Source organism: Cetorhinus maximus, chromosome 2 (assembly GCF_964194155.1).
Source record: "Cetorhinus maximus chromosome 2, sCetMax3.hap1.1, whole genome shotgun sequence".
Classification (NCBI taxonomy): Eukaryota; Metazoa; Chordata; class Chondrichthyes; order Lamniformes; family Cetorhinidae; genus Cetorhinus; species Cetorhinus maximus.
The window spans coordinates 163341595-163366429 of NC_135880.1; the positions used below are offsets into that span (position 1 = coordinate 163341595).

Genomic DNA, 24835 nt, shown 5'->3' on the forward strand with positions numbered 1-24835 from the left:
CCATTATCCATCATGTTAGTGACCTCCTCAAAAAATGACCAAGCATTGTCTACTACATGGGATTAAGACATGCTGACATGTCTGAGCCACTATGATTAGTTCCAGTTGTGCACCACCTTCCTCTCATGTGTCATGCAATCTACTGGATTGATGTAGCTGTCACGGTCAAATAGCTGCTGTATATGCAACCTGGGAGATTTGGATGTGTGGTTTGATCAGTTCTAAGAGTGAGAGGCTGGGTTGAAATATAAGAATGTGAGGTGTGAATCCAATAGAGATTGTTGGGAGGTGCGTTTTGGGATGTGGTGAATTTAGCAGTGGCTGGGGATAATGGTGCAGTTGGTAGCTTATAGCATTTAAAAATGCATTCACTGACACTGACCACTTGTTTTTTATTATTCATTCATGGGATGTGGGCATCACTGGCTAGGCCAGCATTCATTGCCCATGATTAATTGCCCTTGATAAGTTAGTGGTGAGCTGCCTTCTTGAACCACTGCAGTCCATGTGGTGTTGGTGCACCCACAGTGCTGCTAGGTAGGGATTTCCAGAATTTGGACCCAGCAACAGTGAAGCCATGGCGATATATTTCCAAGTCAGGATGGTGAGTTGCTTGGAGGGGAACTTCCAGGTGGTGTTCCCATGTGTCTGCTGCCCGTGTCCTTCTAGATGGTAGTAGTGGGTATGGAAGGTGCTATCTGAGGAGCCTTTTTGAATTCTGGCACTGCATCTTGTAGGTGGTACACACTGCTACCACTGGTGCAGGGAGTTAATTTTGTGGATAGGATGCCAATCAAGCGGGCTGCTTTGCCCTGGAGGGTGTCAAGCTTTTTCAGTGCTGTTGGAGCTGCATTCATCCAGGCAAGTGGGGGCATTCCATCACTCTCCTAAACTTGTGCCTTGTGGCGGACAGGCTTTGGGATGTCAAGAGGTGAGTTATTTGCCCCATGATTCCTAGCCTCTGACCTGCTCTTGTAGTCACAGCATTCATATGGCTAGCCCAGTTCAGTTTCTGGTCAATGGTAACCCCAGGATGTTGATAGTGGAGGATTCCATGATGGTAATGCAATTGGTTAGATTCTCTCTTGTTGGAGGTGGTCAGTGCCTGGCACTTGAGTGGCACGAATACTTTTGCCACATGTCAGCCCAAGCCTGGATATTGTCCAGGTCTTGCTGCATTTGGACATGGACTGCTTCAGTATCTGAGGAGTCGTGAATGGTACTGAACATTGTACAAATATCAGCAAACATCCCCACTTCTGACATTATGATGGAAGGAAGGTCATTGATGAAACAGCTGAAGATGTCTGGGCTTAAGACACGACCCTGAGGAACTCCTGCAGTGATGTCCTGGAATTGAGATGATTGACCTCCAACAACCACAACTATCTTCCTTTGTGCTAGATATGACTCCAGACAGTGGAGAGTTTTCCCCTCCAATTCCCATCGATTCCAATTTTGCTGGGCTCCTTGCTGCTACACTCGGTCAAATGCTGCCTTGATGTCAAGGTCAGTCACTCTCACCTCACCTCTGGAGTTCAGCTCTTTTATCCATGTTTGAAGCAAGGCTGTAATGAGGTTAAGAGCTGGGGTGACTATAGCGGAACCCAAACTGTGCCTCGCAGAGCAGGTTGTTGCTAAGCAAATGCCACTTGATAGCACTGTTGATGACCCCTTCCATCACTTTACTGATGATCGAGAGTAGACTATTGGATGGTAATTGGCCAGGTTGTATTTGTCCTGCTTTATGTGTACAGGACATACCTGGGCAATTTTCCATATTGCTGGGTAGATGCCAGTGTTATAATTGTACTGGAACAGCTTGTTAGGACTATGGCAAGTTCTGGAGCACATATCTTCTGTACTATTGCCGGAATATTGTCAGGGCCCACAGCCTTTTCAGTATCCAGTACCTTCAGCTGTTCTTGATATCACATGGAGTGAATCGAATCGAATTGGCTGAAGACTGACATCTGTGATGCTGGCAACCTCTGGAGGAGGCCGAGATGGATCATCCGCTCGGCACTTTTGGCTGAAGGTTGTTGCGAATGCTTCAGCTTTTTCTTTTGCATCGACGTGCTGAGCTCTCCCATCATTGAGTATGGGGACATTTATGGTTTAATTGTCCACCATCATTCATCCACTGGATGTGGCAGGACTGCAGAGCTTAGATCTGATCCGTTGGGGAATCACTTAGCTCTATCTATCACTTGCTGCTTCTGATGTTTGGCACACAAGTAGTCCTGTGTTGCGCTTCACCAGGTTGACATCTCGTCTTTAGGTATGCCTGGTGCTACTCCTGGCATGCCCTCCTGCACTCTTCATTGAACCAGGGTTCATCCCTGACTTGGTTCTGTGGGGGTTATGAGGTTACAGATTGTGGTTGAGTACAATTCTGCTACTACAGATGGCCCACAGAACCACATGGTTGCCAGTCTTGAGTTGCTAGATCTGTTCGAAATCTATTTCTTTTAGCACAATGGTAGTTACACAACACGATGGAGGGTATCCTCAATGTGAAGACGGGACTTTGTCTCCACAATACTGTGTGGTGGTCCCTCCCACTGATATTTCCATGGACTGGTACATCTGCAGCAGGCAGGTTGGTGAGGATGAAGTCAAGTATGTTTTTCCTTCTTGTTGGTTCCCTCACCATTTGCCGCAGACCCAGTCTAGCGGCTACACCCTTTAGGACTTGGGCAGCTTTGTCTGTACTGGTGCTATTGAGCCCCTCTTGGTGATGGACATTGAAGTCCCCCACCCAGTGTACATTCTGCACACTTAACACCCTCAGTGGGCTTCCTCCAAGTGGTGTGCAACATGGAGGAGTACTGACTCATTAGCTGAGGTAGACGGTAATCAGCAGGAGGTTTCCCTGATGCCATGAGACTTCACAGGGTCCAAAGTCAAAATTGAGGACTCCCAGAGCAACTCCCTCCCGATTGTATGCCATCTCTGTTGGGACAGGGCATACCCAAGGATGGTGTCTGATACATTATCTGTAAGGTATAATTCCCTGCGTATAACTATGTCAGGCTATTGTTTGACAACTGTCCCAATTTTGGCACTAGCCCCCAGGTGTTAGTAAGGAGGACTTTGCAGGGTTGACAGGGCTGAGACTGCCGTTGTCGTTTCCAGTGCCGGGTGGTCCATCTGGTTTCACTTTTTATCCAATTTTCTGTAGCCGTTTGATACAACTGAGTGGTTTGCTAGGCCATTTCAGAGGGCGTTTAAGAGTCAACTGTGGTCTGGTGTCACACATAGGCCAGACAAGGTAAAGACGGCAGATTTCCTTCCCTAAAGGACATTAGTCCTTTAGTCACATTAGTGAACCAGATGGGTTTTTTTGCAACAATCGTTTCATTAGACTTTTAATTCCAGATTTTTATTGAACTCAAATCTACCATTTGCTGTGGTGGGATTCAAACCCCTGCCCCCAGAGCATTATTCTGAGTCTCAGGTTTACAAATCCAGTGACAATGCCACTATGCCACTGCCTCCCCTGTGTGAGGTCACTGAACCTCTTGTGGCACTGTCTCAAGATCGTCAGGGTTTTACTCCTGGCACTGACTTCCACAGCTGTCTGTTCCCACCCTTTTGATCATGTCTAGAAGGCTACTTTACCCCCCTGCGAATGCAGGGCATCTCTCTCTTCCTTTCCACCTCTGCTACCAACACCTTCAGTGCAGTGTCTGAAAACCTTGGGAGCCTGTTCTCTTGCATGCCATTCCTCATCATTTCCCAGATTGGTTTTACTTCTGCATGACTCCCAGCACCTGCTCCAGCCATACTATAGAGGGAAAAATTGAGTTAATGTTTCAGGTCGATGGCTCTCAGTCAGAACTGGTAGTTCTGGCAGGGTTATTGACCTGAAACGTTAACCACACATCACTCTCCACTGATGCTGCCTGCCCTGCTGGAGTATAAAAGGGTAAGATATAGTAAACCATACAGGAAAACTCAACAATCGTAGCATGGTCTTTCTTCTCCAAAACCCCAATTTCAACATGACCATTATCAATTTAAATTAATTTCAGTATTAGCATGATGAAACATATTGTAAAAGTCATGAAAAACGCAGAAGGAGTTTGGAGAAGAGAAACTATAATAGAGAAAAGTAAAACCCTGCTAGGATCTGATGCAACATAGGAGTGCCAAGAAATAATTCAAGGCTTTGATGTAAACTAATTTGAAGTCCAAGCAATCTTGATGGCTTAAAAGGTTAGTTTGACATTAATCCCACAGTGTTGAGAGAAACTAGTGAGGACATTTGCAAAGTAGTGACAATCATTCTGAGGGAGCAAATCTACAGTGGGAAATATTAATAGATTGGAAATAGAGTAATGAGGTCTCCATATTAAAAAAGTTGACTAAACAAGACACAAGCAATAACAGATTCTGTAGATTTACTTCTATTTCATGCAAAACAACAGAATTAATTATCAGTGGTAAACATGAGAATTATCTATTAAAAAACTTAGGAAACAGCAGTCCTTGTGACATTTGAGGAAGTGACAATCCAAGATGACTGTGATGAATCCTATGACATTGAATAGTTAGACTTCCAAAAATAATTTGAAAAAAGAACACATGGAAGATTACTCATTAAGCACAAAGTGTGGCTTCAATGGCTATTAGTTAGAGGGGGAATGTCAGGGCATGGTTGGGAAGGTCAGGGTTACTGAGTAAGATTCTCCAGGGCTCAGTGTTTGTTCAACTACGGTTTCTAATTTATATCATCAATGACTAGAATTCTGAAACTGAATGTAACTTGGTTAAACCATACCACACAAGGAGGGGGCAGGAGAATTGAATGCCACAAACAATAGAGTGAATTAAATAAAATGAGTGAGTTGAACAATGGCAATTGAAATTTGATGCACTCAAAGACATTGGAAAGAAAGTAGGCAACATGCATAATTTGTGAGCGCTCTTCAAAACAGCTACAATTACTGCAAAAAAGACCTAGGAGTCTCAGTTAACTTGATGTTCAACATGCCCAGCCAATGTAGAGCAGTAATTAACAATGCCAATATACTCATGAATTACATAAGCGACAGCAGCATATAAATCAGAGGAAGCTGTGATCAAGCTGTAAAGTGCTCTGTTTAGACCACACCTCCAGTTCTGGTTGCAGAGAAACAAGGAAGACATCTAAGTGCAGTGAAGAGCCACAGGGCTGATTCTTAGTGTTAGAGATCTAGGTTATGAGGAAATGCTGGAGAAATTTGGGCTTTTCAACTTGAAAAGGAGACATCTGAGAAGTGACCTTTAGTGGTACCTTATATAGTAAATGATATGGAACAGGGGAATCTGGAACGCTACTTTAAATTAACTTGTGGGTGTAGTACAAGGATACAAACATTTAAACAAGGAAAAGGTAAATTTGGGATTGATGTCAGGGGGTTCTTGACAAAGTGATCAACACTGGAGATCGACTTCTGGGCAGAGTGATCAAGACAAAAAGCATGAATCATTTCATAAACAATTAGATGCAGCAATAGGGAGGAGCACAAGATTGTTCTGGATGGATGCATTAGGTTATGCCAAATGACCGTACTCATCCACAAGCATCTTGCGAACTACAGTATATGTAAAATGTGCCAAAATATTTTATGAGCAGCATACTTACAAGTCGTGATTTAACCCGTTTTGGTAGTTCTTCATCTAATGTATAAACATCATCACGTTTTACTACGAGTTGGGAGCCATCTTCAAACTCAACCTAAAGAAGAATTTTCAGAACTGTTGTTAAATTGATGAAGTCAATCTAATTTATGCAACAAATACCTTTTTTTATTCATTCATAGGATGTGGGCGTTGCTGCCTTGGGCAGTATTTATTGTCAACCCCTAACTGCCCCTGAGAAGATGGTGGTGAGCTGCCTTCTTGAACTGCTGCAATCCATGTGGTGTAGGTACACCCACAGTGCTGTTAGGGAGGGAGTTCCAGGATTTTGATATTACTACAGTTACTAAATGTACATCTGTTATAAGCATAGATTTACATTGCACAGTGCTACTCCTCATTCACTCACTATAAAGAACTCTTAAACCAAACATAACTTTTATTCAGATCATATTGATATTAGAATCAACACTCTGAATTCTGGCACATTTTATCTTCTATGAGTGATCTTCTACTTAGAAGTTAAACACAGCAGCAATTCTGATGCAGCTGGTTGTTCCATCAATTCTGTCATTCAATCACTAACTAGGTGTGGAAATATAATCTAGTGGCAATAATCAAGTTAGATATTTATTTTAATGGTTCCAGTGATCATGTTAGCACTTAGCTTTGCCAAAACAATGACTGATCGATAATTTTGCATACAATGGGCAACTACTGAGTTGTATACAGACAACATCTGAATTATCCTGGGGATCAACGAGGGTAAAGCCACATATGCCGAGGCATATTTCAATCTCCACAATATTCCAATCATTGTCGAACACGCAAGTTCAATAAATGTACCCAGGGATATGGGGAAAGCATTGATGCATTTATTAATGATTTTTTACTGATTAGCAGAAGGCTGAGAGTACAGTAATCTGAAAGAGGAGCTAATTCGCAACAGAATAGGTGTTGGATTAGTGGATGATGCTTTATTAGGTCGAGAAGACTTGATACTGGCAAAGGCAATACAATTAAGTAGACATGCTGAGATTAGGAAGCAGAATTGATCGGTAGTCAGAGTATAGAGAGAGGGAGCCCAAACTCCAAAGTAATAGATACAGTTGAATATGTCAGACATTAAAAAAGGTAAATAGAGAGGGGGTGAAACATGCAGCTTAGAAAACAATTAATGGCAACAGCCCAGGCTAGATTTTGCTGGTGTGGAAGAGAAAGACACAGGTGGGGGAATTGTCCCGCCAAAGATGCACAATGCCACTGGTACAAAAAGATGGGGCATTTTCAGGCAGTATGTCACAGTAGAAAAAAAATGGGAAGAACACGCAAAAAGAGAAAGTTTTAAATGGAAGCAGAGTCCATGAAGTTGAAGATTCACAAGACACCGAGGTGCCCTTCTTAGGAGAAACTAAAAAATAAACAGAAACTATTGGGAGTGCAGAGATCCTGGCAGAAGGTGACAGGACACACTTAAAACTAGGTATTGGAGCAACAATTTCAGTTCTTTCAGATTTGAACCATGGTTAAACTCCCTTGTTCTTCAACCATCCTACAAAAAGCTACAGGAGGAACTGAAGATTTTGGGAGAAGTAACAGCTACTTTAAAGCACAGAAAGAAAGTGCTCTCTTACTGAAGTACTGTACATAAGTCAAGATTGGAGATGTTCTAATCCGCAGAATAGATGAGACAAAGAATGGTGAACGTCAATCAGGAGACTTCAGGGCAGGATTTCCAAAGATAGTTACAGAATCAGGAGAGCTAAAAACAGCGTTTCATATGACACTAAGCCCCGAATCGAAACCAATATGCTTATATACACCTAGAAAGATTCCATACCCTTTGCTTCCAAAGATAAAGAAAGAGATCAACTCAATGGTAAGACAAGGAGCAATTTCACCTGTAAAAAGAGCCAGCCAGTCGGTGCTCTGGAATGGTACTGGTTCTGAAGCCAAACAGTTCCATCAGAATGTGTGTTGATCTCACACAGCTCAATAAAGCAGTGAAAAGAGATATCCATCCAATGGTATCGTAGATGAGAGTTTAGCTAAATGAGAGAAGAGCTCAATATTTTTTAAACTGTCGTTTGGTAGTGTCATGGAGATATTAATGTCTATGTTATTGGAAATTATTTTTAAAATAGAGTTTAGTGGTGTCTGTGTTTGTGTGTGTGCCTTAATTGGATTAAAGCCAGCTAGTCTGGGTGCTTGGATAGTTTGAGTAGTTTGAGATGTTAAGTGGGTAAACAGTAAGTAAGGTTAAAAGTTAAAGTGTAAATTTGCATTTGTTGAATAAACCATTCAAAAGAATGGGTAAAATCTTGCACCTAGTTGGGAGACACCAAGCAATGTGTTTATATTACTAACAAAATTGGTGGAATGAAAGGGTTTATGGTTAGAAGAGGTAAAATTTAAAAAACCCCAGTAATACAATAGAAAATTTACATTCAAAGGGGAAGCTAGGTATAAACCGAAAGGAGTTTGTGTGTATAAGTCAGAGGCATTTAAGATCTAACCAGCCTGTAAGCCTACAACGTGTCTGCAAAGGAACCGAATTGCAAGGGACCTCTTTTTGAATTTGTAAGGTCAAATGTGCTTTGCCTGGTGTCTGTTTAAAGTCTATGGGTTATTGCCTTGAAGATTTACCTGGGAGTGATTAATTTGGGGATTTGTTTAAAAGTTATTATGTGGATATGTGTATGTGTTTAATTTGTTGTTAACTTAATAAATGTTTAAATTAGTTTTACATAAAAAAACCTCTCAAGGCTTGGTGGTCTTATTCCTGAATTCAGAGTTGCATCTCAAACATATCAATTGAAAATATAGGTTATGATAGTTGTTCAAGTTTCCCTCTGAGATTTAAACAACTCAGCCTTTACCAACTGCTGTGTCATAACAAGTGGGGGCTCTTGGCAGGACAATATTTGCAATTCCTTGATTTCTTTGGAATTGGTGAATCTTAAGGTTACAAGTACGAGAAGCACTTCAAATTCAAGAGTTGATGAGGTTTTTTGTAAGTGGTGAGACTATAAGATTGCTCTGGCAATTGCGAAGACTTGCCTGGGAGCAGAAGATATAATTCCGATTGGGTTACCAAAAATTTCCAAGAATAAGTTAACAGAGTTGGCAGATGAGTTAAAATTAGGGTTACATGTAGGGGTGAAAAAAGCAGATATAATTAAAGGTATAGCACAGCATCTACAGTTGGAAGTGATACCTGACACTAGTGAGTCACAGCTGGAGATAGTGAGACTTCAGTTACAAATGAAAACACTTGAACTTGAACAAGCAAAGCAAGTGAAAAAAACTTGAATTAGAAACAAAGGAAAGAGAAAGGGCATTTTAAAGGGAGCAAGCAGAAAGGCAGGAGAAAGAAAGGAAGCTGGAACTGGAATTTCAGGCAAGAGAGAAGGATAAAGAAAGAGAGGCAAGGGAAATAGAGAAAGAAAGAGAAAGAGAATACCTGCTTAAATGGCTGGAAGTTAAAAAAGAGATCTCAGATTCTGAGGAGAGTTCTGATGATGAAAAAACCTTTAACCTAAACCCCAGTGGGGAAATGTTTAGATTTGTACAAGCTCTTCCAAAGTTTGAGGGAAAAGATATTGAAACATTCATTATTTCATTTGAAAAGATAGCTAAAGAGATGAAATGACCACAGGAGTACTGGATGCTGTTGTTGCAATCCAGGTTGGTGGGTAGAGCGCATGAGGTATATGCTTCGCTATCTGAAGCGATATCGGTGAATTATGATGTGGTGAAAAAGGCTTTTTTGAGTGCACATGAGTTGGTTCCTGAGGCATACAGGCAGAAATTGAGGAATATGGGAAAACAGCCTGGGCAGGCTTATATTGAGTTTGAGAGAGTAAAGCAAAATAATTTTGACCGGTGGATACGGGCATTAAAAGTAGAGACAACATAAGCAGCTCTTAGGGAAATAATTCTTTTGGGAAAATTTAAAGACTCAACTCCTTTGGTAGTGAGAACTCATGCAGAAGAACAGAGGGTTCAAATGGTAAGACAAGTAGCAGAGATAACTGCCGATTATGGCCAGGATTTTTTGGTCAGTGTGAGGGGGCGGGCCCGACATGCCGGCGCTTAAATTGACACACGATGATGTCGGGCGTGCGTCCCGTTGTCATCGCACTGTCTCGCGATGGTTCGTTCGGCGGGCGCGCGCCAGAGTCAGCTGCGCAGCCGTCGATAATTAAAAGGCATAATAAGGCCATTAAGGAAGTAATTAATGTCAAGTTTACACTGCCCGTCCAATCTCATGGTTGGCGGGCAGGTGAAAAGGCTAAGCGGTCTTTACATTTTTTAGGAAACCTCGTCCATAAGCGGGATGGGGTTTCCTGAAGCTTTTAAGAATTAAATAAAAAGTTTTCCTGAAAAATAAAAACATGTCCCATCTCATGTGACACAGTCACATGAGGGGACATATTTCATTCAATTTTTAGTGATCTTATTTATTGTTTTCAAAAGTGCTTCAATCTCCCTCAGGCAGCTCTGTGCCTCAGGGAGATTGACGAGCTCTTTCGTGCACAGGCGCGTGAAAGAGCGCTGGCCCCGACTCTCCCCACCTGCATAGGTAGCGCTACCGCTCACGTATTACGCTGGGTGGCACTTAATTGGCCCGCCAACGTAAAATGGCGGTGCGGAGCTGATCACGGGCGGCGGTCGGCTCTGTGGCCGGCTCCGCCCACACCAACCGAGCCTGCCCAACGCGGGAAAAATTCAGGCCTATGAGTTAGTTCATAGAGCTAAACCCTTTTTTGTCATCCTTTTAAATCCGAAAACATTAGAAAGTGGGAAGGTGAAAGGAAGGTAGGTAGTCGGGGAAAAGGAGTAGCTAGAAATTCCCAGGAAGTTTTTTCTCAGAATAAAAAGGAAGATGGAGGGTAGAAGTGACACTCGAAAGTTTATTGTAATAAAGTGGGGCACACGAAGTCAGTGTGTTGGAAATTACTGGGAAAATCTGTTGGAATTATTGGGGTGCAGGAAAGTTCTGGAAATAAAGGTACTGTGGGTTCTGAAGTTCAGGCACAGGAGAAGTCAGTGGTGTGTGTACAGGTAAAACAGGAGAATCAGTGATAGGTAAAGATGTGGGAATGTGTTCACAATTTACCCAAGAGAATTCTGAGGAGCAGGTTGCAGAAATGTTTAAAGATTGTGTGTGTGAAGGGAAAATCTTTCCATTTGTACAGGCTGGAGTAGGTAAAGATGTTAATATTTTAAGAGACACAGAGGCTAGTCAATCATTAATGTTGTGGGCTAGAGATATTTGTTGTTCAGGGGGTGTATTGCAGGAACATGTGATAATAAGTGGGGTTCTTGGAGATGCTAAATTTAAAGAGCAAATGGAAGACAGGTGAATCTATTGTTAGAGTAGTGGAAAAATTACCCATTGCAGGGGTTCAATTTATTTTGGGTAACGATATAGCTGGGTCTCAGATTTGGGTGATGCCTATGGTAGTTGAACAGCTTGTAGAAGGTGCTACAGAGAGCGCGTCCTGGATAGTTTCCAGATTGTGAGATAATGAGATCCCAGGCACACAGGTTGAAACAAGAAAAATAAGAAGGGCAGGCAGTTCAAAGGCAAGAAGAAAGTGTCAAAATCCAATTAGCTGGCACTGTGCTTGACAGCATTGTTCAGGAGGAAAGACTATAGGACAATTCAGCTGAGGTGTTTAACTCAAGGAGCTTAGTGGAGTTACAGAAACAAGATTTGCAATTAAAACAGTTATATCAGGCAGCTTACTCAAAAACAGAAGCAAAATGTATTCCAGTATGTTATTAAATTAAGGGTGATATTTTAATGAGAAAATGAGGCCAGATCATGTCTCAGAAAGTGAAAGCTGGAGGGAGGTACATCAGATTGTTATCCCATCAGGGTATAGAAATGAGATGCTGAGGATTGCTCATGAAATTCCAATTGAGGGACATTTTGAATTAAGTAAACACAGGAAAAGATACAGAGGTTTTTTTTTGTGGCCAGGATTGCATAGGGATGTCTCAAATCCTGTAGAACATGACACACATGTCAGGTAACAAGGAAACCACAAGCAGTGATTAAGCCAGCGCCTTGACTGAAGTGAATTATTTAATAAATACTCCAGGTTGAAGAAAGCAGCAGAGTATGTCATGTGACTATGCTTAAAAAGTACTTTGACAGGAAAGAGGAACAATAAGAAGTATTAGTGATGGTGAATGAAGGGAAAGAGGTAGAAGCTCAGGACTCTGAAATTCATTTTCCTCTAATCAAATTGGATAATGAGGGGGTGCTTAAAAATTTAAATGAAATATTGAGTTAACTTCGAAACAAACGTCAGTGGTCAGGAAAAGCTATTGCAGTCACACAAACCTATTTATGGGAATAAGTTGAGAAGTCAGATTTAGCTATACATGATGAGTTTATAAAGGTTTCATCTTCAATAAGGCAACATCCTTATAAATTAAATTTGGCAAAGTTATCACAAGTATAAAAAGAAATTGACTTTATGTTTCAAAATGATATCACTGAGTCTAGTTGCAGTAATTGGAGTTCGCTTATTGTGCTGGTATCGAAACTGGATGGAACATAAAGACTGTGTGTAGACTATTGAAAGGTGAATGCGGTGACAAAAGCGGATTCCTATCCCATACCACAGTTGGAAGGCTGCATTGAGAAAGTGGGACAATCGAAATTTATCACAAGGATTGACTTGCTAAAAGGATATTGGCAGGTACCATTTTCGGAAAGAGCAAAGGAGATATCAGCTTTTGTGGCGCCAAATGGACAATATCAGTTTAAAGTCATGCCATTTGGTATGAAGAATGTACCTGCAACATTTCAAAGACTGCCAAACCAAGTAATTGCAGGCCTAAGCAATTGTGCTGTTTTCATTGATGATCTGATAATTTACAGTCAGACGTGGGAGGAGCATTTACAGCTCTGGAAGAATTATTTTCTTGGTTACAAGAAGCTAATTTCGTGGTGAACTTGGCTAAAAGTGCATTTGCAAAAGCGCAAGTTATGTATTTAGGCCATACCATTGGACATGGTAAGGTGGCTCCGAGAGATGCAAAAGTCAAAGCTATCATGGGTTTCCCAGTGCCTACAACAAAACGAGAAGTTTTGAGATTTCTGGCCATGAGTGAATTTTACCAGAAATTTGTACCAATATTTAGCAGTGTGATTGCTCCACTGACTGAGCTATTAAAAAAGAACAAGAAGTTTCTTGTTACTGTTACACGAGGATGACACTGGAATTTAAAAACCGATAGGGTATTTTTCACGGAAGTTGAATGTACAACAGAGAAGATATTCATCAATCGAGAAAGAGATCTTGGGTTTGGTGCTAGCATTGCATCATTTTGAAATTTATGTTGCAAACAATTCATCAGAAACAATTGCTCATACAGACCATAATCCTTTGATGTTCTTGGACAAATTTCGAGACAAAAGTGCAAGACTTTTCTGGTGGAGTCTAGTATTACAACCATTTAATCTACAGATTATACATGTTGCTGGTAGAGAAAATCTGTTTGCGGGTGCTTTATTAAGAGTTTGAAGTTTAAAGGGAAAAGTAGACATTTTTTTAAAAACCTGGACACTGGCAATTTCTATTGATACCAAGGACTTTTGTATTTATATTATGTTAATGCATGCATCTGGTAATGTAATAAGTATAGGAAATAGTGTGAGCTGAGTTATTAAAAAATGAAGCCGTCTTTTAAAATTATGATGGTTCATTTTTCGATAGGCAGAGGGATGTTATGAAGAGATATTAATGTCTATAATGTTAATGGAAATTTTTTTTAAAGAGTTTAGTGGTGTCTGTGTTGGTGTGTGTGCCTTAATTGGATTAAAGCCAGCTTTGATGTATAGTAGTTTGAGATGTTAAGTGGGTAAGCAGTAAGTAAGGTTAAAAGGTAAAGTGTAAATTTGCATTTGTTGAATTAATCATTCAAAAGAATGGGCAAAATCTTGCACCTAGCTGGGAGACGCTAAGCAATGTGGTTATATTACTAATAAAATTGGTGGAATGAAAGGATCATTGTTAGGAGGTAAAATTTAAAAAACCTAGTAATAGAAAAATTACATTCAAAGGGGAAGCTAGGTATAAACAGAAAGGAGTTTGTGTGTATAAGTCAGAGGCATTTAAGATCTAACCAGCCTGTAAGCCTACAACTGTGTCTGCAAAGGAACCAAATTGTAAGGGACCTCATTTTTGAATTCGTACGGTCAAATGTGCTTTGTCTGATGTCTGTTTAAAAGTCTATGAGCAGAATCTTCTGCCTGTCGGGCTGGCCAGTCAGGAGCGGGAACGGAGTCATCTCTGCGCAGCCATTTTATGTGGGCGGACCAATTAAGGCCCTCCCAACATGATGCGTGCCCGGTAGCGCTCAGTGCTATCTGTGCAGGCGGGGGGAGGAGGGAGTCAGGGCTTGCGATCTTTCGCACATGCACGCGAAAGAGCACAGAAATCTCCGCGGCATGGAGCTGCCTCGGGGAGATTAAGTTCAAATTGAAAGTTTAAAATAAAGAAAGATTAAAATTATTTAGACATGGCCCCTCATGTGACAGTGTCACAAGAGCTGGGACATGTTTATAAAATGTGTAAAAAATATTTATTAATTTAATAAAACCTTCATGAAACCTCATTCCGCCCATGGATGAGGTTTCATGAAAAATGCGAAGGCTGCTTGGGTTCTTTGCCTGCCTGCCAACCTTAAGGTTGGATGGGCAGTGTTGAGAATTAGTTTAATTGGTTTATTAATGGCCTTAACAGGCCTTTGACAGTTCGGCAGGTACGCGGTCGCCGAACGGAAGATCTGAAAGATGCGCAGTGATGTCAGGCCACATGACTGACGTCACTGTGCGTCATTTTACGCGTTGACAGCATGCAAATTCTTCTCTATGGGTTATTGTTGCCTTGATGAAGATTTACCTGGGAGTGATTAACTTGGGGATTTGTTTAAAAGTTATTATGGTAGTAATTTGTGGACATGTGTATGTGTTTAATTTGTTGTTAAATTAATAAATGTTTAATTTAGTTTTATATAAAAAACCTCTTGAGGCTCAGTGGTCTTATTCCTAAATTCAGAGCTGCATCTCAAATATACCAATTGAAAATATAGGTTATGACAGTTTTTCCCTCTGGGATTTAAACAACTCAGCCTTTACCAACTGCTGTGTCATAACAGGTAGTACGGAGCTTGAGTATCTCTGAAAAAAAAATGTTGGAGTTTTGACAGCAATTTTCTCCAAATCGCTAACAGCGGATTCTGGAAAATACCACTGGAAGAGGAGTCCAAGCTTCTCATAACATTCATAACACCAGGTTACCCTTTGGAATAACATCAGCAGCAGAGATCTTTCAAAGAACAATGTCAAATCTTTTAGAGGGCTTACACAGAGTTGTTTGCCACATGGATGACGTGTTGATACATGGGTCCACTCAAGCTGAGCATGACATGAGAGTGAGAGCAGAGCTGAGGAGACTACAAGAGGCAGGATTGACACTTAGTTGTAAGTGTGTTTTCACAGATAACAATCAGTTTCTTGGTCACATGGTGAGTGCATCGATCTGCTGAAGAGCAGAGTCATAAAATTATTTTCAGCTCTAAGGACCATCAGAGTTACACAGTTTCACGTGAATGGTGAATCAAGTGACAAAACTTCTTAAAAAAAAACTTAACAGAGCTCAATGAGTCACTACGCCAATTGTTACGCCAAGACAATGAACGACATTGTGAAGAAGCACATCAGAAACATTCAAAAAAAAAATCAAGGAGAGGCTGATGTCATCAGAGGTATTAATACGTTACGATCTGGAATTACCTACAATAATAGTCATGGACACATTCGCTACAGGATTGGGTGCAGTACTTCCTCGGGTACAAAGAGATGGAAAATGCTGACCAGTCTATTACGAATCACGTTCATTAACATATACAGAAAAGAGATGTGCAGTAATTGAAAAGGATGCATTAACAGCCACGTGGGCATGCGAAAAATTTGCTGACTACGTCTTAGATCTTCACATTACGATAGTAACAGACCATAAACCTTTAGTCACACTACTGAATTCGAAAGAGCTTGCAGCGATGCCATCAAAGGTTTAAATCAAGATTGATGAGGTTTGATACTCATACAGTATATGTTCAAGGGAAACAACAGGGCACAGCAGACACGTTATTATGCATTGAAACAGAGAATCCAGAGAAGTGAGATATTGAATTTGTAGAAGAAGTCGAGAAGTTTGCTATGACAGTGCATACATTACTGGCAACTATACAAAGTTTGAGTGAAATCAATGAGGCTCAAAAATCAGGCAAGGAATGTCAGCAGATCAGAGAATTTTGCATTAGAGAATGGCCAACGTATAGATCACATAATTCTATCTTGAGACCATATTTCGAGCACCTCTGACAGTGATCGATGATTTACTGGTATACAATGATAGAATAGTAATCCCAAGAGCTTTGAGACTTGAGATCTTACAACACCGACAACAAGCTCATTTAGGTATTACCAAGTGCAGAGCCAGGTGCTTGGTTTGGTGGCCTGATCTCGCAAAGTCATTGAAAGAAATGATATCCAAATGCATCACATGTACAATTCACAGACAGGAATCAAAAGGACCGCTATTGCCATCTTCTTTTCATGCAAGACCATGGGAATGCCCAGGAATGGGTTTATTTGAGCAGAGAGAGGAAACTTACTGAAGTAAACTGAAGAAGTACAAACATAGTAGTCACACAGCAAGAATATCATCAGATCTTCTAAACAGAGTACAGGCTTGGATCAGAGATTAATGAAGGTTTGGAAAAATAGTGGAGAAATCACCACAACCGAGATTTTACATTGTCCAGATACAACAGGACACAGTAAGAAAAAACAGAAGAGCTTTTATTGCAATTGAACAACAGTGAAAATCAGAGACCAGAGAAGTCGCAATCATCAGAAATGAAAGAAGACACTGAAGCAGGTGATCCCAAACCATCTATTAGTTTGAGTTCAGTTCAACAGCGGCTAGAGGACCAACAGCAGAATGAAAAGGCCTTATTCCCTACAAACGACACGAGAATGAGGTGTGGTAGGCTAGTGAAGGTATCACAATGCTCATCAGTGTAAGAGAAGGTGAGAATCTCAAAAAAACAGAGGGAGGAGAAAGAGAGAGAGAAGAAAAACAACATTTTCCTAAGGGAACAAAAGAGGCTACATTTCCTACGAGGCTTCAAATGCTCAGAATGGCTAGGAGACTGAAGCTTTGGTTTCCAGGGACATCAGAGAACGTTGAAGTCTGAAGAGGGACTTGGGGGGGAGATATAGTATAATGGAGTATGTTGGACGAAATCCCACAAAAGGTTAACTGTGATGTCGTAAAAGGAAGTGACATATATTTGTGTGATCAGAGTCTAGGAGACATTGTCACATGAGGGGGACATGTTAAGGATTTTTTTTTCTATTTTTAATGTTTTTAAAAGTGTAAGCGATCTCCCTGGGGCAGCACTTTGCCTCAGGGAAATGTGCGCACTCTCACATTTGGGGAATCACCCCCCCCCACCCGCACAAGAAGCGCATAGCGTTTCCGGTCGGATGTCACGCTGGGAGGGCCTTAATTGGCCCGCCCACGTAAAATGGCAGCGGGGATCGGCTCCCTGCCCGCCGGAGATTGGGTCGGGCCCGCCCACCCGACAGGCAGAAAATTCTGCCCTATGTTGCTGATAACAGGGGCTATTTTGTACAACTTCAGCATATATGCAAATATTAGCAGCAAAACAAAGCTACTTCCATCAGTTAGTGTCATTTAGTTCAGCAGCATTTTGCAGAGATTCTGTATTTATAGACAACTGCACATTGTCCAAATCAATAAATACAAAACAATATTGGTGATTAAATGAAATAAAAGGTGATATAGAGAAAGTTTCTGCAGAAACAAAGGATAATTCCACCATTTATAATTAGCATTTCTTCTTCATTCATACTCGCCTATATCTATAGATCAAAACCCAAATTAGAGTACTTCAAGCAAAATTGCTATGTATCATTTCCCACTTAATTTTTAAAATTCATTTACAGGATGTGGGCGCTGCTGGCTAGGCCAGCATTTATTGCCATCTCTAATTCCCTCGAGAAGGTAGTGGTGAGCTGTCTTCTTGAACCGCTGCAGTCCCGGTGTTGTAGGTACAATCACAGTGCTGTTAGGGAGGGAGTTCCAAAATTTGGCCTTATGGCTTTTACTGCCTCTACCTTTATGAAACTTATGAGTAACTAGTTTTATTATATTAAAATGTACCAGAAAGAACTAACAACGTGTATTTCCTTTGTTTAAATAAACTTATTCAAATGTGAGTCATGGACTTTTTAAACTGTAATTTCACTTATCATTTTAATTGGTATGCCACAAAATGTTTTTCTGCAGCATATAAACAGGATTCCCCAAGCATCAATAACACCATGTTAACTTAATCTTACTTGTGAAATAAATTACAGATCTGGAATATTTCATAACCAAAAAAGCTCTAGATTAACTTGGAAAATCATCTTGCACTATTCGATTGTGCTAGCAATCCCAAAACACTAATACATTCTCCAACAAGTATCATGCAATAAAACTGCAGTGATCGCAAAATATTTGCACGCTCCTGACAAATACTTTTAAAAGAATAACCTGCAATACAAATTCCATGTACCAAGTTTAGAGGTAGCCTTCAAGGTGGCCATCTTTAAGCTTGCAGCAATTTTGCAAGCAAATCACTTTCAGCTGCAACTTAAAGTCAACAAATTAACATGACAGCTGACCTCATAAAATGTTCTTTTTTGCAAAAGATAATTACTCCTGTGAAAAACCAAATACTAGAATATTTTGATCTAATCTTTGCTGGGTTTTAAATGCAAATTTCTACAGCAATCCCACATTGATGAGATTTAATTTTCATATGCAAAAAATGCACCGTGGTATTGAGCAGATATTTTGTTGGGGTTAACACGTATATTTAATTTATGCTGAGGAAGGTAGAAGACAGAGAGAGACACTATTCCACTGCACTCTTTAGAATGCTACATGTATGTAAATATAGATCTAACAAAAAGATTGAAATTGTAGAAATCTATTCTTTGTGTTCACTGAAGCCATTGGATAATCTTTTTACATCTCATGTTAATGTTTTTCGTAGAAGTTGTTATAAGAAAACATTTTTTAGTTTCCCAATTTGCAAAAAAAAATCTAAAAGGTGTAAGTGAGAAAATGAAGAGCAAGCCAAATTTTGCTGTGATGTTATTTGCCTCAGTGCTATAAATGTGAGTGTGTGTGGTCCAGTAATGATTCTCCGGTATCTCATAGGAACACCTAGCCTATTTCCAACACAGAATAGAGCAGCATGGCTTAGACCAAAAGTCAGCAGCACAAATGGAGACTGAATCCCCATTGTAGAAGAACCACAGCTCAGTACACAATGCTCCAATGTACTGTCAGAAGCTTTAGTTAACAGTAATATCACAATGAATCATTTAGCCAGAAGCATAAAAAATGAATGTTGCTATAAACACCTGGATTCATGAGTTGTGGACTGTTGCAAATGACTGGGAACAATTATGCAGTTGCAATTTTTAAACATATAATTAGCATATGATTATACAACTCTTTGCAAACTATAAAGAACAAAGCTTTTAAAAGTGACATTTCCATCTGATTCTTTTCCTCTCCCACCTTCTCATGATGGGAAATGATCTCTATCCTGCGCCTGCACACTACAAATAAATGAGGAAGAATATATAACTAAACCTGTCAATATAAAAGTATGGGCAATTTAGTGGTGCTTCATGTTATGCAATTAGTTTGTTGTAGCAATTATGGTTTTATTTAGTGTGTAATGTACCTTTAAGAATAATACTTGTTAGGCAAGATCACATGATATGTAGTAACCAATTGGAGAATAGCGTGGGCTACCTCAGAGTCACTGTAGAGATAGAATTGGAATTGAAAGCACACGTGTAGTTGCTGCTAAGTATATTGTAAATAAATTTAATATTTCTAACCAAGAAGTGTCTTCAGATCAACTCTATCACTAATAGTGCAACTTGGCCACCCTACAACAAACTGGTGACGAGGATAAAACAGGATTGAACAGACGAAATCAAGTTAGAAAGAAATTGGCACTGTACCTCGCCCAGTGATTGTAAATAGCAAGCTCTGTTAGAACTGAAGAAGTTATCCCCTTTCAAAATGCCACACAAATAGTTGCTGCTGAGTATATTGTAAATAAACTTAATGTTTCCACCCAAGAAGTACCTACAGATGAACTCTATCACTAATAGCCAAGCTACAACATTTGTAAAATGACACTGGTTATGGAACATTTAGAATAGGTTGCAACTAAATCTGATGGAATCTAAGGCTTCTACATTGTAAATTGTTCCTGTTTTCATTTAGGTTATTTTTCTTTAAAGAGAATTCATCAGCAAGTAATGATCCAAGATACAATGTAGAGATATTAACATTCCATAGTTTGAAATCATTAGGAATTAACAAATACCTTTTTAACTTTTGGAAATATTATAATCATGATTAATTAATCACAATTGCTACCAGGCACTGGTAGTAAATCTTCCAAAAATCCTTAGATTTTGGCAAAGTCCCAGAGGATTGGAAAACTGCCAATGTAGCGCTCTTATTCAAAAAGGGAGGGAGACAAAAAACAGGTAACTATAGGCCAGTTAGCTTAACATCAGTCATTGGGAAAATGTTAGAGTCTACCATAAAGGATGAAATAGCAAAGCATTTAGAAATACATAATATAAACAAGCAAACTCAGCATGAATTCATGAAGGGGATATCATGCCTGACAAGTTTATTAGAATTCTTTGAGGAGATAACAAGCTGGATAGATAAAGGGGAACCAGTAGATGTAATATATTTGGATTTCCAAAAGGTGCTCGATAAGGTACCGCACATAAGGCTATTTAATAAGATAAGAGCCCATGATGTTAGTGGTAGTATATTAACATGGATAGAGGATTGTCTAACTAATACAAGACAAGTTGGGTTAAGGAGGACATTTTCAGGATGGCAACCTGTAACTAGTAGAGTGCCACAGGGATCAATGCTGGGCCCACAATTACTTACAATATATATTAATGACTTGGATGAGGGAAGTGAATGTACTACTGCCAAGTACGTGGATGACACAAAAATAGGTGGGAAGGCAAGTGGTGAGGATAATACAGAGTCTACAGAGGGATATATTCAGGTTAAGTGAGTGGGTAAAAATATATATATGTGGGAAAATGTGAGGTTATGCACTTTGACAGGAAGAATACAGGAGCCAGATATTATTTAAATGGAGAAAGGTTGCAAAAAGCTGCAGCACAGAGGGGTTTGGGGGTCCTCGTGCATGAATCCCCAAAATCTAATATACAAGTTCAGCAATAATAGGGAAGGCAAATGGAATGTTGGCCTTTATTTCAAAGGGAATGGAGTATTAAAATAGGAAAGTCTTGCTAAAACTATACAATGCACTACTTAGGCCACATCTAGAATACTGTGAAACGTTTTGGTCCCCTTATCTAAAGAAAGATATACTGGCATTGGAGGCAGTCCAGGGAAGGTTCACTCGGTTGATCTCAGGTATGTAAGAATTTTCTTATGAGGAGAGGTTGCGTAGGTTGGGCCTGTACTCATTGGAGTTTAGAAGAATGAGAGGTACCCTTATTGAAACATATAAGGCAGCATTTTCCCCCCGTCCGGGTTGGGAGGGGGTTGTGCAGGGGTGGGTGGGTTCCCGATTGGCGCACCCAGTTGGGGGCGCACCACCATTTTACATGGGCAGGCCAATTAAGGCCTGCCCAGCGTAACATCCGTCCGGAAGTGCTGTGCGCTCCCTGTGTGGGCGGGAGGGGGGAGGCAGATTCCCTGAGCAGGTCTGTGTGCTCTTTCGCGCATGCGTGTGGAAGAGTGCACAGATCTGCCTGAGGCAAAGTGCTGCCTCAGGGAGATTGGTTGAATTTATAAAAATTTATTAAAGGTAAGAAAAAATTTTCCTGACATGTCACCTCATGTGACACATGAGCTTGGACATGTCCATTACTTTTATTTTAAAATTTTCCAAACATTTCAAATCCCTCATGAAACCTCATCCCACCAGAGGATGAGGTTTTATGCTTTTTCGGAAGGCCACCTGGGCTCTTTGCCTGCCCGCCAACCTTAAGGTTGGATGGGCAAGTCCATTAATCATTTCAATTACTTTTTTAATGGCCTTAATAGGCAATTGACAGGTCAGCCGGTGCGCAGCCGACTCGGCTGCGCGCCCGCCGAACTAAAAATCTAAATGATGTGGGGTGACGCCTGACGTCACCCTGCGTAATTTTATGCATCGGCAAGCGGGCCCCACCCCCGCTTGCCGACTGGAGAATGCTACCCATAAGATTCTTAGGGGGCTTGACAGGGCAGATGCTGATAGGTTGTTTCCCCTTGTGGGAGAGTCTAGGACTAGAGGGCATAATCTCACAGTAAGGGGTCGCCCATTTAAGGCAGAGATGAGAAGGAATTTCTTCTCTCAGTGGGTAGTGAATCTGTAGAATTCTTTACCACAGAGGGGTGTGCAGAGGCTGGGTCATTAAGTATATTCAAGGCTGAGATGGGCAGATCTTTAATCAGTAAGGGAATCAAGGGTTATGGAGAAAAGGCAGGAAAGTGGAGTTGAGGATTATCAGATCAACCATGACCTCAGCGAATGGCGGAGCAGACTCGATGGGCCGAATGGCCTATTTCTGCTCCTATGTCTCATGGTCTTATAACTTTCTTTAAAAGAAAACCTGTAAAATGTTAATGAAGTTGCTGTACCAATGGAGCTCCTGTGGCATTGCTGATAGTGAGTTAGATGTTGCATTGTTGTTATGGAACAGGTTAGAGAGTCAGAGTTTGGGTAGAGATTTGGAAAGGGCATGAAATAAGTATTTTTTGATTAATTCTTAGAAAATAAATGTGTTTTCCTCACCCATTGTAGCTGGATAAAAAGTGCACAGCTGATAAAGATACACAGCTACAGAAATAAATGCTCGGTGTACAGTCATTTTGGAATTCACAGTAGAAACAAAGTATGCATGCACTGTAATCATTCCTTGCCATTCCCCTTTACCAACGCCCCCATCCCCATCTCTATTAACTGAGCTAATCTCTCTCAGAAATAAAAAAAACTTCAAACCCTTATCTAAACTAACTTCATGCTCCAATCTGTTTTGAAACCACTTGGAAAAATAATTGCTTAATTACTGTTACTCCCTGAGGAAAGACACGCTTCCCATTGTTGCACTGAGAAAATCATGTTGATGCATTTTACGATTTCTCCACAATGGAGACAGACAGACTCAGGCTGTAAAATAAGAGCAAAAGAAATAGGAGCAAGAGTAGGCCATTCGGCCCCTTCCGCCATTCAATAAGATCATGGCTGATCTAATTGTGGCCTTAACTTCTCCCTCCTGCCCATTCCATTAATCCTTGACTCTCTCGTGGGTCAAAAATCTGTCTAACACAGCCCTGAATATATTCAATGACCCAGCCTCCAACGTACAGTTGTAACAAGACTTCCCTAATATATCTATCGCTCTTGCGATAAAGGCCAACATTCCATTTGCCTTCCCCAATTACTCACCGTACCTGCATGCTAACTTTGTGTTTTGTGTACGAGGACAGCCAATCTCTTTGTATCGCTGCATTTTGTAGTCTCTCTCCATTTAAACAATATTCTACTTTTCTATTCTTCCTACCAAAGTGGATAACCTCACATTTTTCCACATCATACTTCATCTGCCAATTCTTTTCCCCACGCTTGTAACCTAACTATATCCCTTTGCAGACTCTTTGTATTCTCCTCACAAATTGCTTTCCTACCTATCGTTGTATTGTCCGCAAATCTGGCTACATTAGACTTCATCCAAATCATTAATATAGATTGTAAATAGTTGAGATCCCAGCACTGATCCCTGTTGCATCGCACTAGTTACAGTGTGTCAACCTGGAAATGACCCATTTATTCAGATTCTCTATTTCCTGTTAGTTAACCAATCCTCTATCCATGCTAATATATTATCCCGCACATCATTTGCTGTCAGGAATGTTGGAGGCAGGGATGGGATGAGAGCCAAAGTTGGAGATTGAGCGGATTGGGGATGATCGGAGGAAGAGTCTGTAATTGCAGGGCTGCATGTGTCAGTGTTTGTGATGGGTGAAATCAGTTCTTACCTTATGCAGTAACCTTTAATGTGGCACCTTATCAAATCCCTTTTGGGAATCAAAATTGACTACATCTACTGATCCTCTTATTCATCCTGGTTGTTACATCCTCAAAGCACTCTAATAAATTTGTCAAATACGATCTCCCTTTCACAAAGACATGTTGACTTTGCTTGATTATATTATGATCAACCTTTCGGATTTTCTGAGGTCTCATGAAAGTGAATTGGTCACCAGCACACCCCCTCCACTGTCTTTATCGAAACTCAAAATGGATGGGTTTGAGGCAGGTTGAGTTACTATTTCAGGTTTTTAACATTTTAGCTTCCTACCCTACCTAAATCCACCTGTTTTTGGAATTAAAATTGCTCTTTTTGGATCCTTGCCATTGTATGAAACTGTAGATCTATAGGCCAGTAATAAATTAATGTTTAACTTGATGAAGCATGATTATTCCCAAAAAGTGAATTCAATATTTGAGTTAAACCTGATGAAGCTTTTAAAAAACTACCTCATTATGCAGGACTATGTTGACTCTCAAAACCGGCTTGCCCCACCTTTTTCTAAAAAAGATTCTCTCTCATTAATTCAATTCATGCTGTACAAATATTGTATGACATGCTCTGATTTCACAAACAAATCTGAAGACTTTTCATTACCAACATTTTGTTTAATTATTTACTTACAGTTGATTTCATGACTTATAAAATCTAAACTCTCAGAAAAAATACAAATCAGAAAGTTTTGAATTAACATTAAACTTTATTGTGCATTTTAAAAGGGGCAGAAGGTGCTAAATATTTTGTCAACTGTTAAGCATGTTAATTATTCATTCACAGCTAAATAGATTACGAAAAACTGATTGAGCCCTAAACTCGGTCTGTGACAAGCGACTCAAGGGTAAATGGGGGAAGCACTTGATGCAAACATGTTTAAGGGAAAAAATAGTTTTCAGTTATACGTGGGTTTAGTGCCATCAAGGCCCACTGAAT

The 24835-nt window shown here is 40.3% G+C and overlaps 1 protein-coding gene across 4 annotated transcripts in view; it reads right to left on the reverse strand.

The window, feature by feature from the left end:
* LOC144699404 (lysine-specific demethylase 4C-like) overlaps positions 1–24835 on the reverse strand; it is a 477121-nt gene that overhangs the window by 15836 nt on the left and 436450 nt on the right. For all 4 annotated transcript variants that reach the window (XM_078570575.1, XM_078570572.1, XM_078570571.1 and 1 more), the window contains one exon: positions 5633–5725. In XM_078570575.1, the coding sequence (XP_078426701.1) occupies positions 5633–5725 (93 nt within the window). The remainder of the gene's footprint in view (positions 1–5632; positions 5726–24835) is intronic.